General features: G+C 39.6%; 2 protein-coding genes across 2 annotated transcripts in view; one reads left to right on the top strand and one right to left on the bottom strand.

The window, feature by feature from the left end:
* Positions 1-11,206, bottom strand: part of LOC118403806 (cell adhesion molecule 2-like) — a 31,426-nt gene extending 20,220 nt beyond the window's left edge. Inside the window, exon 1 of the mRNA XM_035802611.1 lies at positions 10,927-11,206. Within this exon, the coding sequence (XP_035658504.1) occupies positions 10,927-10,987 (61 nt within the window). The 5' untranslated portion in view covers positions 10,988-11,206. The remainder of the gene's footprint in view (positions 1-10,926) is intronic.
* A 2,917-nt stretch (positions 11,207-14,123) lies between these two features.
* Positions 14,124-19,098, top strand: LOC118403646 (alanyl-tRNA editing protein Aarsd1-like). Its single transcript, XM_035802420.1, has 12 exons — positions 14,124-14,236; positions 14,724-14,861; positions 15,330-15,471; positions 15,624-15,681; positions 15,825-15,981; positions 16,291-16,407; positions 16,920-17,050; positions 17,267-17,333; positions 17,522-17,613; positions 17,970-18,024; positions 18,295-18,389; positions 18,960-19,098. The coding sequence occupies exons 1-12, from the start codon at positions 14,198-14,200 to the stop codon at positions 19,090-19,092; spliced, it is 1,224 nt and encodes a 407-aa protein (XP_035658313.1). The 5' UTR covers positions 14,124-14,197; the 3' UTR covers positions 19,093-19,098.
* The last annotated feature ends 123 nt before the right edge of the window (positions 19,099-19,221 follow it).

The following is a 19,221-nucleotide window of genomic DNA, read 5'->3' as shown; positions in this document are numbered from 1 at the left end:
GAACTACAAATATGTTTCCTCCCCATTCTCAACAATTTTTTCCTCGTAACTTGCGTGCCTGCCTCCACTAAACTCCATTAATAACATTTTTATGGAGGCGAAAAAAATAATCTGACAGTTGTCCCCCAGACACTTGACACACCCCGATCTGGCTGTGCTGTTCGGAGGATGTTGAAAGTTTGTCACAATAGCAGATACTTTTCGTCATTTTATCAAAGTAGAAAGTCAAACTAAACTAACAATATATAATGTGAAATATTTTTGAGAAAGTTGGAGCACTGTTGCCATCAGATATATGCTTTCTGGGCGCTTTTTATTGTCATTTAATCATCATCTATTGTCAGTTCCACCCGATGTTTTGGAAAATCCAAATGCCGTCAGCACTCCCCACAAGTAACAACCTGACTGGACAACGCCCCCAAAAGGGAGGAGTTAACTTTTTCAGCCTTTGTGGAAAGTTTTACCGCCAGCAGGCCAGGGTGCCGGAGTGTCTGGTGGGCGGAGCCAAGAGTATGGAAACCGTGGGAATGTTTCTCTGCCTCATACTAGATGAATACATTAAACCATATTTGGTGTGTATGAGTTTCAACTGGAGTCACAATTTACACAGGTCTCAAAGCAACGTGTTTTCTTTCTATCTTCCCGTAATGCCTGCAGAGGAATCAGCAATGCAATATGACATGTAGGGGGAGGTGTAAAATGTAAAGTGTGTTCAGTGTTCTTTCTCTAACTAAATTTCTAGAATTAATTAACAAGAGATGCAGAGAGGCTTAGGTGCTGATATTTGTAGCTAGTCTTTCAATACAGAAAGTCAGTGCACTTCTTCTGTCATGGTCTATTTTGGGCTTGGGATGTAAGCAACTATGTGTAACTCAGAGCAAATTGTGAATAGATTACATATATACAGGTCAAATGCATTACTCTATTATATATGATATTTATCAAGGCCCAATCTAACATTTTAAGATTATGGCAGTGTGTTGTAGCCATTCTTTTTTAAGTATTGGAAACATTGTTCCCACTGCCATGAAATTGAATACTGTATTTTGAATATTGCACGGAAATGGAAGAACATTGACTGATTGAGAAAGTCTAAGCAAACATCGAAATGTACATAACTGTCATAGAAATGATTGCAGAATTTTGAAATTACTTAACTTTGATTTGACTCTCTAGTAACTTTTTTGTAAAATGATGTTACGTACCTGTTTCTAGGTTTTCCTGTTATTTTTTTTTGTTTCTGTTTCTGAGTTAAGATATCTTGTGACAAGGTCCTTTAAATTGTAAGGGTAACACAGTGACAAGATACAAAAGTATAAGAATTACCCATTAAGAACACATAGTGAGAAAACAACAATTTTCCATTTATAGGTCCCTTAGAATGGCCAATGTTAATTCTATTTTTCCAAAAGCTCCATACCGTGGAAGGGGGGGAAACCCCCCCCTTCCACACCAACCCCCCCCTCGGGCGCTTCGCGCCCTCGAGCTTGGTCGCTTCGCTCCCTCGCCTTTACCACTACGCTCAAATTTTATCCTAGCTAGAACCCTGCCTACCTTACTAACAAGCATTCCACAGACCCACTGCCCACTGTGATTACACAGTGGCAACCCATCTATACCTCAAGGAATATCCCCAATTCCCAGTGCAACAGGCCTGGAATGCCTAATCTATATACTAGTACAGGGCCCAAAATACTTTTTTCTGCATACCTGCACTGGTGCAGGTAACGTTGAAAATTACCTGCACCAGACAAGATTTACCTGCACCACTCTGAATTTAGGAAGTATAGATCATACTAAAAATAAATTGTTCAGGAACCATGTATTGCTATTTTTTCTTTCATACTTTATCAATGCACCTAATAACAATCCATACACACCTACATCATAGAACATTTACGTATAAAAACCAGTACATGGACCAGTGCAGGTTAGGTGCAGGTAGACACCAAAAATACCTGCACAGCTCCAATTCTACCTGCACTAACCTGCATATGCAAGTAGTATTTCAAGCCCTGCTAGCGCTAACAGAACAAAGGGAAAACTGAACTTCAGACAACTTGGCCCGGGTCCATGTAACAAACTCTTGACCCCTTCTCCTGTGTGGGAACCTTTTTGATCTTAGGAACTGCTGGCTTGTCAACTGGGGTCATGTACAATTGAAATGTAGACATCAATTACAAGGCACAAAGGTTGGTGTTTTCTTTCCAACTCCAGACCAGTCTTCTATCAATCTATATGACACAAAAGCTGCCATTGGCATATCCTTTCCAAGAGCATAGATATAGATATATGAATTTCCTGTACTGGTACCCACCCCTATATTCAACAGTACTTTCCGTATTCAACAATACTTTGGATGATCATCAAATACATTTCAATGAAAATTGACTTTTCAACACATGACTTTCATTTGCAACAAAGCCAACACAACGCATTACACGAGTATCTATATTTAAACATGGCTTGGCTGTATTGAACATGTACACGTACAAATGTATACCAACAAGCTTTCCAGACTAATGGTAACACATGCCAGTCCCCTGGCTAGTTTTACTGCAACTGCAAACACAGCTAGATGGTGAGTAAATATTGCAAATCACACACTTACGCAAATACGCTGATGTAAAGAGGTGTGCAAGTACATGAGAAGCCTACATTCAGGGACAGAGGTTACACTGTTGTGCAATCTTTTTAAATTTAGAATGCCAAACAACATTTTTTCACACCTTCCAAATGACTACCAGCTCCAGTGTTCCTATTTTTTTTCTACTAATTTCTATGTAATTACAATCCTGTTTTATGTCTATCAAATCCATATTATTACAAGTAAGGTTGTATTTGTATGTTCTAACGCCCACATGTATTAGTCATGGACGTGTCGAAAATCAATTGACATGTCTTCATTTTGAAGCATTTTCAGAGCTCTTGCAAATATGCGACTCGGTCTTTGGTATGTGACAATATATCTAAGCCTCCTCCTCACATGTTGCAAAGACTTTGTAGTCAAAACCTTTGTAACTACATCTTACAAGCGAGCGTTATCAACGACGGGAACAGTCTAGAGATTTGTCTGCAAGATTTAATCTCAGCAAACGCCTTTCAACCTCCAAAACGTTTCATGTATGGAACAGTAAGATTCTTTCTTTGCTGAGTGATGCAGTCCACCTGAAAGTTTATCCCATTTTTTACAATCCTGCATTTCCAGACAGGCCTGACTAAAGCTTGTAGATTATGTTTCACGCCCACTGGCTACTCTGGGTCAAAGGTCGCCAAAAGAGCTCTTGACTGGAGTTAGAGTTCTTTTAAGAGTTTAATTCTTTGCCCAAGAGAAAAACAGTGTTTAGATCTACCTCACCATGGTTATCAGTTTGCAAAATGGAAGCAAAAGATCTGTCTAACAAGTGATTCAATTCACCAAGCCTAAACTACAATCAGCTCCTTTTACATACACCACACAGAGTAGAGCTTTGCCAATTGTTTTGTTCGAAGGAAACCAAGGACTTCCTCTTTCTTCCAATGCCTTGAGTGATACACTTCCTAGACTGTCTGCAATTATAGAGCTCTTTAATGGCGCCTCTCTGGCATGCAACTCAGGTTCACTGCCAACTGGTTTGCCCAGCAACTTACTGTGTTTTGATCGACCTTTGGGTCGTTCCTTAACTCCTTCAAGATTGGGCCAGCTTTTATATCAACTTCAGTCACTCTCCCTAAGCCTTAACTCACAAGGCAGACTTAAGTTAATGCAAAGCAAAGCACAAGATAACTTGTTATGCCTGATTCTTTTCAGCACAAAATCATATAATCATATTTACTACATGACGCGATATAATGAGCAATTTGTGTTGATATTTCATTCCAGGGATGTGCCAGACTTTGCTGAGTACTGACTCAAAATACTTCAGCACTCAAAAATTTGTCAGTCTCTTATTCTTCTTTCGTTGCTTCTTTTGTGTGGCACAAGGACGTCTGCACTGGGTCACGAGCACAAGGCATAGAGGTCGGAGGGCACCAAGGCAGACAAAAGGCACGCTAGACTTTGAACCCGACTGGTTCTTTTGTTGACATGACCAACAGTCACTTTGTTTTCACAGATGGACATGCCTGACGCCTGTGTAGGGGTTTGTTCAGACCTACAGGAGGTAAGTTGAAAGGTGAAACATGATCAGGGCTCGAAATTCATTTTTGGGATTAGGTGCACTGGTGCACCCAGCTTAAAAAATTGGGTGCACCAAAAGATTTTTGGGTGCACCACTCAAATTAAAGTGATAACCTAATAATAAAACTTAGTTACAAGCTATCAAATTCTTAAACAAGTACCATGACAGACATTTTTATTATCTTTCTAACACTTAGATGTCAAGAATATGATGTAAACTAGTATACTTTGATATCTTTATATACATAAACGTAAGAAAATATTTGGGTGCACCCTGTGCACCCACAGAAAATAATTGGGTGCACAGCTCCAATTTTGGGTGCACCTGGGTGCACATGCACCCAGTATTTCGAGCCCTGATGATGGAACAGGAACATGCAAAATACTGGTGGTCGACTGCTTTTGGGGATAAGGCACGATCTACACACAGTTTTTCCCGATATCGGCGAGCCTACAACCTCTCGCCGACAGCTTTTTTTCATCGTCTAGATGGAACTACTATATCGCCATTACGATATCAGGAAAATTTCTCCCGAAAGGTCCGGACCATACGTACAATACCTTACCGATAGCTTAGCAGGGGTCCCTGACAGCTTCGCACGCGTATAGATGCTTCCCAACTTAGGGAAGGCTCATTAGCATATAACGCCATTTGGAAAATTGCGCTATATGTTTATGACTGCAAGCGCCATGGGTGTCCGGCTCCCTACGTTCTAGATCTCTCCCGACATCTCCACAGATATCGGTAAAACTGTGTGTAGATTAGGCCTTAGTCCTTCACAGCTATATCTACTTCCTTCAAGGTGTTTGATTGCAGCGATAACGAATAAACATGTCAAACATCACCTTAATTAGGCTATGGAACAAAAACCTTCAAAAAAGAATGAGCTCTTTCAAGCCCAAAATGTCTACCTTAGTACCTATAAGGTGCAGATTTTTTTAGATTGAAAAAAGAAAAAAACATTAACAATAAGGTCTAGGTTAGAAAAAGTCCACAGGCTCAATACCATGAGACACATATTGCAAAAACATATTTCCTGCCCTAAAATTGTCTGTGTGTTAAAAAAAAACATGTCCTTGGTACCATGATGGTGAAGGACTTACTGTTGACACAAACACACAGTACCAAGCAGGTGAAAAACAGTCTGCCTCTTCCTGCTCCTTAGACCAAACAAAAGTTGCCTATCTAATCAAACAAGGCAGGGCAGATATAAAACAGACAGTGATCTAAAGCTGAATCAGCTCAAAAACCATGCCAATTAATTGCCCTTGAGCCACAATGCAAACACACAACTTGACACTGAAAGCTGATCCTTTATCTCAGACACAGTCTGTAGATAGTATACGCCCAAAGCTAGTCTAAACATTACCAATCTTGATTCAACTGAGGTAAGTTTTGGACACACCAATTTCAGAAAAATATCAACCATTACATATAGACATGTGGCTTCTGTTAAGATACTTGCGTGGGAGGCAAGCTGGAGTATACCTTCAGACACTCTACCTGTTTCGTGTTTCAAGATAGACATATTGCTGACTAAACATATTCTTGAGCAGTTGCGTCAGACAAAGAAAAATTTACCTACAAAGCCAAGCTTAGCTGCAGTGATTAAAAAAAAAGCTTGTGCACAAAGAAGACTTGCAAGTAACTAAATGTATAGTCTTTTGCAAATGGTAATAGGTCTGCATCATGTTTACACCATGTTAAAATCATAATCTTATGTCTCGCCAGGGATGAAAAGGATAAGTAACTGTACAGTAAGTACCATATACTTGACATTGCAACCTATAGATTTTTTTAACCACTGCCTCAAAAGGTTTCATTTTTAGTACTCTTACCAGCATAAAATTTTGGTAAGGTAATAGAAGCAACTAAAACGAACTCAAAATATCTCAAAGCTCTAAACCTGTACCTTTAATTTCTTCACAAACAAAACGAGGCATTCCCTTACAATGTAATAAAATTCATCCTACTAGATTTATAATGCAACATGGTGCAATCATCACATTGGTAGGAAAGTTAGGGGACTACAGTTCAATTGACCAGAAATCTCAAGGTATTAATTAAATTGTACTGTATCGACTGCACCATCTGGAGTCTGGGCACGCACTTTCTTGATCATATCAAATTTGATAAACAGGATTACAATCTAGACACATAACTGATAGGCCTTTTCTCCGACGCCGGCGATCTAACATGGCTCAGCACCCATATATGTATACCTTAACAACTGCGTTTTCGATAATGTTAAGAAACATTCCTAGGTCCCGAGCTTTTATATTAATAGGTGAACAAAGGCACAAAGTAGAAAAACAATCTTTTTTTCAAATACTCAGACTGATTACACGAACCAAACTGAATGGTTCGGCCATATTCTGAATTTGCCAAAAAAATGGCAACATCGATGAAAACACAATACAAGCATGTTATTTTATTTGAAATTTTGTCAGTTTAGTTTTATTACTACACTATATTAGCGTAGATGGAAGGATGCCTACTACTATTAGCGTGGGACTGTGCGTCCATGACCATGTCCTCCATTACAGATAACATCCATATTTTCTCGACCCTGACACCAAGTTTAGCATTCCGTGGGGCCTTGAAGTTCGGCCAGAAGATCAGCAGAAATACCAGAGTTAGCATGTTAATACCTCCGCTTCAAGGCAAGAAATTCTTCAGCTCAGCTGATTTACACGTAGCTCCAAGGAGAAACCAAACTATCCATATTCTTCATCCTCGCTACGAGACAAATTAGATGCTTCAGCTTGCAGTTGAAACCATAAAAATAAGTCAAGTATCCCGTTCCCCTTGGGGTGAGACAGGCACAGGGGAAATTCAGTGATATTTTTAGGATTTGGCATTTAAAAGCATGGCAAGAAAGTGGTCATCCGATATGGGACATTAAGTCTTGAGCAGCAAGAACATTCCCCACAAGCATGGGAAGGAATATCATAGCACAGCTGCACTCTTCTTGCATGCTACATTACCAAAGGACATTTTAGTTATCTAAATATCACGCTGAAGACATCTTAAAATACATTTCACCTATAATTCAATGCCAAATACCTCTGAGAATGCCTTAATACCTGATAATATAATGTACCGAGCGTCTCTTGAGCTTACAAAAGCTATTTCTGTTCGGAGACACAATATAGGGTGTCTGTGAGACATCAAAGAAGGGCTATAAGCCGATTGAAATGAGCTGTAAAATAAAGGGAGACCAGCTCAACTGGAATCACCCTTATTGGCCTGTGTGATTACCTGTCATTGCTCAGGCTTTCCGTATTTTTCAACATAATGGGGGCTGGTAATAATTCCTATGCATCTACCGGATTTTTTCCTTGAGCCCACCAGATTAATGTGTCCTCTAGAATCATCATTTCTTGTAAAAATGCAGCTCAAAAAAAGCTTTTGTTAATGTGTCATCTCAATGTCAAAGTCTAGCCATTTTTCTTTGCCAATCCGATATCAAGTTCAGAACATCCTGCCCATTTAATGGGCCATTTTATAACACTGCACTATTCTGAAAACCCTAATTTGATAGGGACAAGGAAGCTAAAAGGTATAAATGGATTCTCAATAGGCTTTCATTTCCAAATTGCTGGAGCAGCGATGATAACCTTCAATTAAGACCTACAAACCATGGATTTTCAGATCCAAATTTGTCTTAAAATCTAATTCTGTGGATTTGATTTGTGTATGTTGCATGTCGGAAGAGCTTTACTTCACAATCATAAAAAAATCACATGCAAAAACTTTTGACTTTTGAGTCACCTTTGTAATAGAAACATTTCAGACATTTTGTATTTTTCCAAGGTTACGTACATGAAAAATTAGGCATTGAAGGAACCTTAGAAAACTAACAATATCACTTTCTCTTGTCGACAAGCCAGAAAACTTTTCCTTGCCTTCGTCTAAACCAGCACCTCAAATGAACCCGTTAGTCTCCCACTGCACAGCTTCTTACCCAATATAAAATGTGATGTATTTTCCAGCTAAAACACTCCCTCTCTGTGAGGGCTCTCAGTTGTGCCATCAAAACAACAGCCTCCCACTCCCAGAACACACATGGTAAGAAGATCCTCCCCACTGTTTGTCCAGGGGGTCTTCAGGATTTTCCCTCCCAAACTCTACTAAAGGTTTATCTTTCAACCGCGAAAACTAAACTGCCAAGTATTATAATCTGCACTCACAAGAATGTCTTTCCATGTGAACTATAGTCAACAACACATATCCATGTCAAACAAGACATACGGTAGTACAAATTTTGTTTCAGGAAAGTATGAACATGAAATTCCAACACAGACAAACCAAAGTTAAGCTGGTTCGGATTGGTATGTCAAGAAAACATGTCAAACACTTTTAGCCAAGTGGATCAAAGACTAGCTGCAATCAGATCAACTGCTGTAATAAAATAATTTCATTTCATCAAGGTTGTTGTGACAAAACGAACCCCAATGACCTTACTTCTGACCCAACCATTTTATGTCTACCTGCTGCATAACAACTGTCAAACATGTTTCCCAAAAACATTTATATAGAACCCATCCAATGACTTGCGCAACGAAAATAGTTCCCCTTACATTCCAGTTTGTGACTCGCTGTTCATAATGATAACCGTTAATACCCATGAGTCATTTCCACGATTCAAATGTGAGCAACTACCGAAGTGAAAGTAAAATACTGAGCTTCAGTTCCCTCTAGGCATAACCAACTAGAATGTGCGATCAATCACTAGATATGAATCTATGAGTATGATTTGAGCTCAGGATGGCTCTATATTTATAACTCGGTTATGCCACATATGATCCATCAATCAATGTGAAATAATTTCTGCATCCCACATTTCAACACTTCTCCCCGAGGAATGCAAATGTTAGTCTATCACAGGTCACCAAGGGCACCAGCGAGCAATTTCAAATCCAATGATATTTACAACGGGGTGTACCAAACTACAAGACTATTCCCTGACGCACACATAATTCTAGTAGTCTGTGCAATCATGGTCAACGTGGCTATTGAAAGAGTCTCACCACAGCTGTGTTTAAATATAAACCCAGACTAGTAGTAAATTGAGTAATCTACGTTGGTCAAAGTCCAAGGAACTATGACCTCAACAAACGGCTCTGTACAGTACATGTATTCAGCTGGGGATCAAAGTCATTTGCTTAGGTGGCAATTCCGTTTTTTAAATTTTAAAAGACTTTCAACTTCAACTCAAGAGTGTATATTTTTCTCAATCCACGAAGAGCAAAAAGCACATCACAAAGAAGAGGTGATAGCACACACTACTCGTATCTGGTGTAGATAACATATCAATAGAATTGTTTTGTTGAAATTTCTCTCTAAATGGAAGTGGTAGTTTATTGAGAACAATATGGATATCTTTAAGTTTTATTTTAAATTCTTTTTTCTACGAAATAATTTGAAAGCAATGTGCTCTTTTCTCAACCACAACCTCTGCACTATTCGATATTCACTGGTAATTTTTTATGCTAGCTAGACTGCAACACTGTAAATTTATTCTAGCTGTTTGTCTTAAATTTCCCCAAGGATTTCAGGGGAAGTAAAGTACAAATTTGCACACCTGTAATAGGCATATTAACTGGCAGTAAACTTAACTACAGATACAGAAAACCTAATTAGAAAAGCAAATGAAAATAGCATTAGGCTTGGATACACAAACAGGGTATGGAGATTGTTGATAAATCAAAGGCAAAAAAATATAACACTCTAGTGAAAAAATTAGGTCATTTCCTTTGATATTTTCATGGGAACTGTTCCTCTTTTCGGGGAAATAAAAATTCTGAATTCTATGACCCAAACGGGCAGTAACAGCAACTATTTATCTGGAATTTTCAGGGTCTCTCAACTGCTGACAGGGACAATAAAATGTCAGTGTACTGTATCATTTTCAACACCTGAAGTGCGAGAATTTGTGAAAATGAGTAGAATTTGTGTGGTATTATGGAGAAAAGTCCTGAGGGGCGACAGGGATAAAGCAGGGTTTTGTTTTCGCTTTGTCATGACCCCTCCCCTGTTGTTCACAAATCAACGTAAAATACAGGGGAGGGCAACTCGAGAGGAAGCCATTTTCCTGTTCCGTTGTTGTCTGAAAATTCGAGAAAATGCATAATTCACATCACCATTGACATCCTGTATGTCACCCATTAATTAAAAGGGTATGTCTGGAAAACTTTCTGTGGGACTTGAAAATATTTAAGCTAAATTTTTCGCCCCAAACAAGTGAAGCGTCGGTCTGTGTTGTATTTTACCGCCATCGCGATAGTCCACCTCAAAACCCAGACCGTAGCAAATCCTTTCGCGTTTTCACGCAAATCCCAGCTGCCTACCCAACGTGACACATTAAAATGAACCCCATAAATGGCAAAACTTGTCATTTCTGAAGGAAAAAGGAACCGTAAAAGAAACCAAAGAGCTATAATATTGACGTGTTTTGTGGCTTACATTCAGACTCAAACGAGTGTGTAGCAAAAAAATGGCGGCCGCTCCGTATAGTGCACGTTGCCTACCTGGCGTTGGGCACAGGTGCGGGCAATCCGAGCTAAAATGTGCACCACTCCGACTTATTTGTCCCCAAAACTGGCTCAGAATAATCGTAAAGGAACTCAATCTCACACATGGCACGACACATGAAGACAAATTATGCGTGCATAGCCTCTGGGAGAGATAATTTCGGTACAACAAAGGCGGACCACCGCCGCGCCACGTCCCGTCTCTTGTTCACGCCAAGCTCAAGCCTTACCTGCAGAAAAACCCGCCGCACAAATCGTCACCAAAATCACCGCGATTCTCTTCGGATCCATCTCTGGTTGATACAGCTGCTTCGTGAAAGATGTGTGGGTTATTCCTGGTGGGGATATGTCGCTCTGGTCGGGTGAATTTACCGTTAGGAGTGAAGAACAAGCACGGTTCACAGGCGCATCCTTCCGGGTCTGTTGCAGGGTGAAGATCCGGCGTCCCAGCCGCGCCACAACGAGGCTCCGCCAGTTCAAATCGGCGGCGGCGATGAGATCACTTCCGGTTTCGCCTTATTTGGTCAGGTGCCTCCTTATATGGTCATGAGCGCGCCAAAAGACAGAAATTCGACACGTGTGAGGAACAATCCGCTCCGCAAGGTGTAATTAGAGGACATAATAGAAAGGTAATTGAGAACAGCTACAAACCAGACAACTTGAAAGAGAAAATTCACGCCTTTGTACACAAATCGCAACACACAATGTGTTGCAGTTGACCTTGCAAGTCGGGGTAGGGAAGAACAATATGAGCAGACAACATTGACAGACATTTTTGCTCTAAACCCTACCACTTTTAATATGGCTTTGGATCTTTTTGTTGCAATGAATGATGATGTAACGAACATATGATTTCCTTGCATCTTAGATGCAATGCCAGTAAGATCGCAAGGATAAACGTAAAAGGATAAACAAAATGAGAACATTCATGAAGTTTGGTCTTGGCCCTAATGAATCGTATGTCTTTATTGCAACAAATATTACATGTATGATGACACTGGGGACGAGACAACAGACACTCAGTCATCTTTACGCAAGGTGTCCTACTTCATGAGTAATCTAGCATCCTTTGTGGCATCATACCTGTATTGATCATTTCCCGCCAAAATCGTTGAATCATTGGCGTGTGTGACTGACAACTTTCTGGTGCGATGACGTTTGATTTGCCCTGGAGACACTTACAAGAACCAAATGGACATGCTGAAATGTCATTAATTTTCAGGAAAATAAGCTTGGCCAATATTGCTTTCTTTTTTATCATATTATGTGCGATCGTAACTTACTTTTGTATGAAATATTAAACACGGGCCTCCATATATTTGTTATATAGAGCTAGCTGGCAGCTGTTCCACTAAAATATTGCGTATCGTTTTCTTTGTTGTTAGCACTACGATACGAGACAGTAAAGTGACGGTAAACTGAAGATTTTGTACGTTGAAATATCATAATCTGTCTATGAATTTTGAAAATCGAGAAAGTTGTGCTTTTGTAAGTATGCTTGGACATATCGTATTGGCAACAAATCATTTGACACGTTATGAGAAAGGAATCTATTGGAAGGCATTAAAGAAAATGAAAAAGAGAGCGGGCTTTTGCAAATGAATAGATAGCTTATAGAAAAGCCTGGTTTTATCATATGGTTTTATCTCTGTGCTATTTCTTAAGTTTTCTCTGTATACAACTGTCTGTGCAAAAGCCTGCGAACAATGGAGATAGACGAGCATGGAATATTGGCGGGAAGATAGCATCGGTTTACATCACCGGTTGGACAGGTAAAAATGGCGGGAAACGGTTCGTGTAGAGGTGACGTAATGCTACTAGCGCGTCCACACCTGTTTTATCCTCGGGCTAGTGTTTCATCATTCCTTCCGTACGACTTCTTTCTTTGTCTTTGTCTGACAAACTGTCGTTTGGAACCGCTGAGGAAATTGGACAATGTGCCAGCAGGGGCCATGAAACCGCAAGGCAAGCGCCGGAATTGTGGTGACACCTGGTTTAGCAGTCTCTACCAGACTGGTCGAATAGGGGGCTTTGGCCAAGTTAGGAATAAAAGCCTAGTTCTAGTAGGAGTTAATTTGCCAAAGACTCTGGCCGGCCTGGCGGAAACTGTACTCATCGGCCATCTAACTCCGAGTCTGGCGTGTTTTCTGTCTTTAATATTTAACCAATTTCTACTATTCCAGCGACCTGTGGAGCCTGGTAGAGGCTATAGACTATGGTTTTAGGACGTTCTAAAGAGTATAGCGAGATCTAAATAACTTTGCGTTCTGTGTGATTTTCGAGTGCAAAGCAGCACTGAGTCAGAAAGTTCGACCCACGCCGTAGTCTCAGTGCAATGATCCAAAAATAACCATGTCTACACGGCGACGTAATGCTTTGTAAGTTTGAATTGTAACGTTACATACCACAACTGTTTGCCAACTAAACATAACCGGATTCAAATTTAAAAAAAAAACTCTTTGTGTGGTCGGCTTTAACACGTTTGCGTCAATGGAAACCAAAAGAAGTAACGTTACAATGTATGACGAAATTTCGATTGGATAGAAACAGGAACTAATTTTCAGGTCATGTATATCGTAGTTTCATTTCAGGTAGTGGTAAACTTTCTTTTTTAGTTGGAAAGGAACGAAAAAGGTGTCTTCTAGCAAGAAACACCTGTTCCCCCTATACATTCCACTGTATTGGAGAACCTTAATAAATAGATAAATACCGGTGCCACGTATCCTCGTTTTTAACATCCTTTTTACGACTGTGCAAATTCCAACTGAAGTTTTACTGCATAGGGAATGGAAATCAGTTGTGAAACGTAAAGGCACTTAGACTAGTAAGTATAAAGGGACCCCGATAGATAGAAATTAGAATGATGAATAAACAGATGGACTGACACTAGTCTGACAGGCTATTTTTTAGCAATTCCATTGCAGACTTTGTCACGAACGTTAAAAAATACAATGCAGTTGTTAATGGTTTCACCAGGCAGACCATACTAGTCACGACTCACTGCGTCTATGGTAAAGAATTCCCTGTTCATCGTGACATCGTTGTTTTCAGTGATGAGTGAATAGCTTATTGCTTGAAACAGAAGCGCCGCCTTGCGAGCAAATGACAAATAACGATTTTATCCAGATAGACGCGCACACGCAAACTCGAACACCTCTTATGATTCCATGGTGCTTACAGGAGAGTTCGTCAATCACCCAAAATGCTACCAAAATGGCAGATCATATAAAAATTTGTGCAATAGTAAATTATATGGGCACTGAATTAAGGGCCAATATGGCTTTTGGATTTACCATGGAAAGACGACTCAAGATCATAGATATGGTCCCCTTTTCACTCATTCAGATGGGTTAACACAAATATTTTGCTAGGCAATTATTCTCAATCGTGTTTAAGTCAGTATTAAATATCGATTCGGTGCTTTCGTGATATGTTCTGGAATTTTTTACAACAGGTGCATAGTGTCCCGCGCAGGGACTTGTGGGATAGCCGGCTCCCAACATGGCGCTGCAGTGTCAGCAGAACAGTTACCTCACGGAAGTAAGGCTTTTTCTGACCAAATCTGGGGAAACTGGTCCGAAATATGGGTTTGATAACTGGATATAGACATCTTCTTTTGATGTCTGTGAGAAATGAATTTCTGATTGACCCGTAACTGCGCTGGGAACTGATATTTTATGGCCTGGAAGGGGGCGTTTCACATGTGAACATCACAAATGTTTTGCCAAATAGTTCCAAAATCGATATTTAGCGATCAAAGTACGATATTCATTACATATTACTTTATCTGCATTACGTCATCGAATTAGTATTATCTCAAAGGAAGGACATGTCCTCAGAATGCCATAAGTCTTGTTAAGTGCATTTGTCAAGGAAAATCCAGAGGGGGATATGCAGTCCACATACCCCTATTGCCAGTATTGGTATTACTAGTGATTGATTCCCTAGCCCTAGGAGGTTCTAAACTTAAGCAACAACAGTTATACATTTTATAATAACAGTTGTCCTTTTCTTTTTTTACTTGCAGTTTTCCAGCAAAGTTGTGTCATGTAACCCAGGCCAGCTGGTTATTTCCAAGAAAAAGAAACAACCAGGCTATGAAGTTATCTTGGAAGATACCATTCTGTTCCCTGAGGGGGGTGGGCAGCCAGATGACAGAGGAAAGGTACTGTAGATCTTGGAACTTTCACAGTGTTTTTGTTTTCATTATTTTCACGTTGATCCCTCCAGCGCTAATACATGACACTATGAACACGTCTCTTTTGTATCAAGACTCACTGTGCTGCATTGTTTCAACTGCGTAATCAAAAGAATAGGAAAACCTTTTCCCTCATAGCATGAAATAGTACTGCATGTTACCCTAAACATTAGACGTTTGAAGAGTTGAAACATTTTCACATTTCATAATCAAGTTCATAATCAAGCAATCAATCCGTCAGTGCAAAGGAAAGGAAAACAGTCTTCAATCTGACATCATTTTGTATTTATATAGTTCTAATATTATGGCTTTATTTTCATAGGTAATTGTGATAAGTCTGAAGCACTTGTTGTTTACTAGTAAGCTGCAAGATTTCCAGATTGCGATGAAGAAATTTTGTATTGAAAGCTTCTTCTTTTCTGCTTCTACATCTAGATCAATGACGTAGATGTCATCAGAGTAACACGGAAACAGAACCAAGCTGTCCACTTTGTAGAGACCCCTCTGGAGGTGGGGTCAGAGGTCAAGATGGAAGTCGACTGGACAAGGAGATTCGATCACATGCAACAACACTCAGGTAAGTCATTGTTGTTTTAGCAACATTTGTGGTTTGTACTACCAAATTATACATGGCTACAACTTGAAGGAGTTGGGTGTCTAATACAGAATATATACTGTTAAAGTGAATATATGTAAAAGATATTAGCAACAGATTTATTTTATTTTCAGGTCAGCACTTGATTACTGCCATTGCAGAGGCAAAATTTGGGTACAAGACAACATCATGGTAAGAGTTTTCCAACTTCTTTAGACTTTGCAGTCACAGTTTTGCTTGAAATACATAAGAAAATGCACTAAAGGCACGTCTTTGCAATTATTTGCAATGAAAAGAAAATACTTGATATACATTTTTGACATACTTGATTGCAGGGACCTAGGCAGTAAAGTTTCCTCCATAGAGATGGACACTCCCACCATAACCTTGGAGCAGTTATCAGAGCTGGAGAGGGAAGTGAACGAGTGCATCAGGAGGCAGATCCCCATGACACCTCGGCTGTTAGAACCCGGGTCTCCTGAGCTGGAACAGGTTTAGTAAAGGCTACACCCACCTAGCTGGGTCACTGGTCCAGAATGCTGTATTCCATTAACAACTGCCCCCCCAAGAAAACTCAAGTTTATCGCAAAAAAAAAAAGAAGCAAAAGATGTGACATTAGTGCACATTGCACAAACATCTTTATTCATGAGGATTGTGGAGAATACATTACAATATGCAAGGAAAGGTGAATGATTTTATCATAGCCAGTACATTTAAACTTTTGAACCTTTTTTTCGTTTTCTAGTAGTGTGGTTTTGAAATTGGCGACATAGCAGACATAAATTTTGTTTGTTTGCTAGGTGCGGTCCAGAGGCTTGCCTGATGACCACATAGGTCCGGTCCGAGTTGTTGAGATTGAGGGCATTGATCACAACACCTGCTGTGGAACCCATGTGTCCAACCTGGCTCATCTACAGGTGAGACAACACTCAACACCTGTGTTTCTTAATCTCCAAGCAGGTCCTATTGTAGCATAAGATAGTATAAAAAGCTGGCAAAGGAGTGTACCCGGCCTAGGAGTGTGCATTGGCTACCAAACACTCCTAGTCCGACAAAACTATGAAAGAATTATTTCTTTGCTTGCTTCTTTGCATACCTGATAAACCGCCTCATGGCGTAAAACACCAGGTATGTCCAGACTGATTTATTTCATCAACCAGTAAGGACTCCTAGTCCTTAACGTGCTTGAGGCTTGGCTCTCCTGAAACACCAGACCTCCATTTAACATCCTGTCCAAGGGATGGCATAGCCTCTCCTATTAGGTCTCAAGATTGGTGACATGGCAGGATTGGGATTCGAAACCATCCAGACCTTCCAGTCTTGAGCTAAAAATGCTGCCGATTATGCTTAGCCTTTATCATAATGAATAATTTTATGATATCTACATGTTTGTGTTTATTTTATATTTGTTTATTCATTTTGTCTCCAGGCAATCAAGCTATTATCATTGGAGAAAGGGAAGAAAGGAAAGACCAATGTGATGTTTGTGGCTGGGAACAGGGTGTTGGACTTTGTAGGGAGGGCGTACGACAGGGAGAAGGGCCTGACTGGCATTCTCAAGTAAGTTCAATGACTTTGGTGTTTTATAGAATTACCATCTTCAAAATATCAAAAACCATCTCATTTTCTTTGGTATGCCATCTTATTAGAAAACAAACACATTATTTTTCCAAGTATCCTTTTTTAATTTGTGTTTTTGATTGATGATAATAGAAAAATGCTCATGCAATACTTGCTTACTAAGTGCAATATGTTCTTTACTCCCTCTGAAACTAGGTGTCCCCCAGAAGAACATGTGGAGATGGCAGACAAGCTACAAAAATCCTTAAGGATATCAAACAAGGTCTGTTACATTTCAAGACGTACATTTTAAATCTTGAAGTAGTTGTGAGATTACAATACCATTGACCTGAAATATTCTGGTTTATCATAATATGTTGTATTGTAGCATCCATTAGAATGCAGGCTTGAGTGAAAGTAAAATATCATCATCTATTTGTTTGTTTGTTTGTTTGTTTGTTTCCTTGTCAGACATGTACAGGGCTACTCAGGGATGTTGCTGTACTGGAAGCACAGAGATACAAGAGTCAGCCAAACAGGGACCCAGTCTTCTGTCTACATAGGTAAGGCAAAACAAAGTCCAGATGTTGGTCTTGTATACACTGTTGTGCATTTCTAAATGCTGAGATTGGTAACCTTGTGCTATGGCACACTTAATACAGTGACTGTCATAATACAGTACTTCTTGAATTGATTCTGCCATAGAGGCTTTGCCAAAGGGTAAAGTCGATGTCCATAGAAATGGGAAGAATAAAGTGACAGGTTATTGCTGTGAAATTTAGTCCAGCATTAACCAGATGAATTTCTACCCGGCCCTTAGTAAAGTGGCATTGGGATGCTATGGTTTCCTTGGATTGCATACAGATAGTTCAGTTCCTGCAATGTTTGATGCAACTTTTGTTTTCCATCCCTTATCTAGGAAGGAGGGAGACAGTGAGTTCATGAACATCATTGCTAATGAGGTTGGAAATGAGGTAACCGTGCTCCATATGATACTGGATATGGACTGTAAAAGTTTCGTTGTGTGGGAATAATGAATAATGGCTTTTGAGTGATTTCATCGTAAAACTGAAAATTCTGACTCTGTATTTCTTTCTCAATGTTTAAAAGTTTTAGTTTAAAATGTGCTATTCCGTAACTGAATGTGAAAATGACATTATAGGAAAGATAAGATGATATTTCATGTTGTTTCTTGTTGTTCTAGTCAATCAGTGCTTACTGTTGTGACCTTTCACCTTACCCAGAATGCCCTGGTGCTGTTGTCAGTTGGAGATGAGAAAGGGGCGGGGACGTTCCTTCTGTCTGGACCAGCTGATGTTGTGGAGGCTGTAGGACCAAAGTAAGTCCACCAAAACTTAATTACGATATGAAGGAAGAACAAGAACTTCAAATAAAGAAGTACACAGAAATAGTTCTCTGCATGTACGATGTGTTTTGTTGTATACAAATGTACGTCGATGAAGGTTAGACATCCAGGTAATAAGGTACGCCATAAAGCAGTAACTCAAGCCACTGGATATGATTTTGGAGCTTGTAGTTGTTTAATGTTAAACCTGGATTGGTCTGTTTTGTCTCTTGTAGTTAAAATCAGCACATGTTGATTATTGTGTTGTGAAAGTCTATCCATTGAAAAAAACCTCTATATTATAAGTCAATAGAATAATTCTTTAATCAGTGACTCTTGAAAACAGGTAAAACACATACCTCAAAATTTTCAGTATCTGCTCAGTACACCTTGATCACGGAATGGCTAATATTATAAGCTTGCTTGCAATCACAATGAATCATCTGATGTGTTTTTTGCCACAATAAAAGGACGGGGGCTTATAAAAGTTTTCCTGTCTTTTATGCATCCAGAGCATCACTGAAATTACTCTTGATGATGCAATTATGTCTTTTTTAACTTCAGAGTTGCCGAGGTGTTGGAAGGAAAAGGAGCAGCTAAAAGAGGGAGGTTCCAAGGAAAAGCCACCAAGCTGGCCAACCTTAAGCTGGCAGAGGAGGTCTTAAGAGAACACTTTAAGACTCAAGAAGCAGCCTAAAGAAAAAGCATGAACAACTCACGGCGGCAAAGATAAACACTCTAAATACATGTTTGATAAGAGTCGACATTTTGAGAGATACAGGTGCCTTGAATTTTCTGAGCATTTCTACTGAATGTATATAAAAAT

This window comes from Branchiostoma floridae, chromosome 16 (assembly GCF_000003815.2).
Source record: "Branchiostoma floridae strain S238N-H82 chromosome 16, Bfl_VNyyK, whole genome shotgun sequence".
NCBI classification, from domain to species: domain Eukaryota; kingdom Metazoa; phylum Chordata; class Leptocardii; order Amphioxiformes; family Branchiostomatidae; genus Branchiostoma; species Branchiostoma floridae.
Note: the sequence above shows the minus strand (reverse complement) of the source record. Positions and strands in the feature narration are given on the sequence as shown.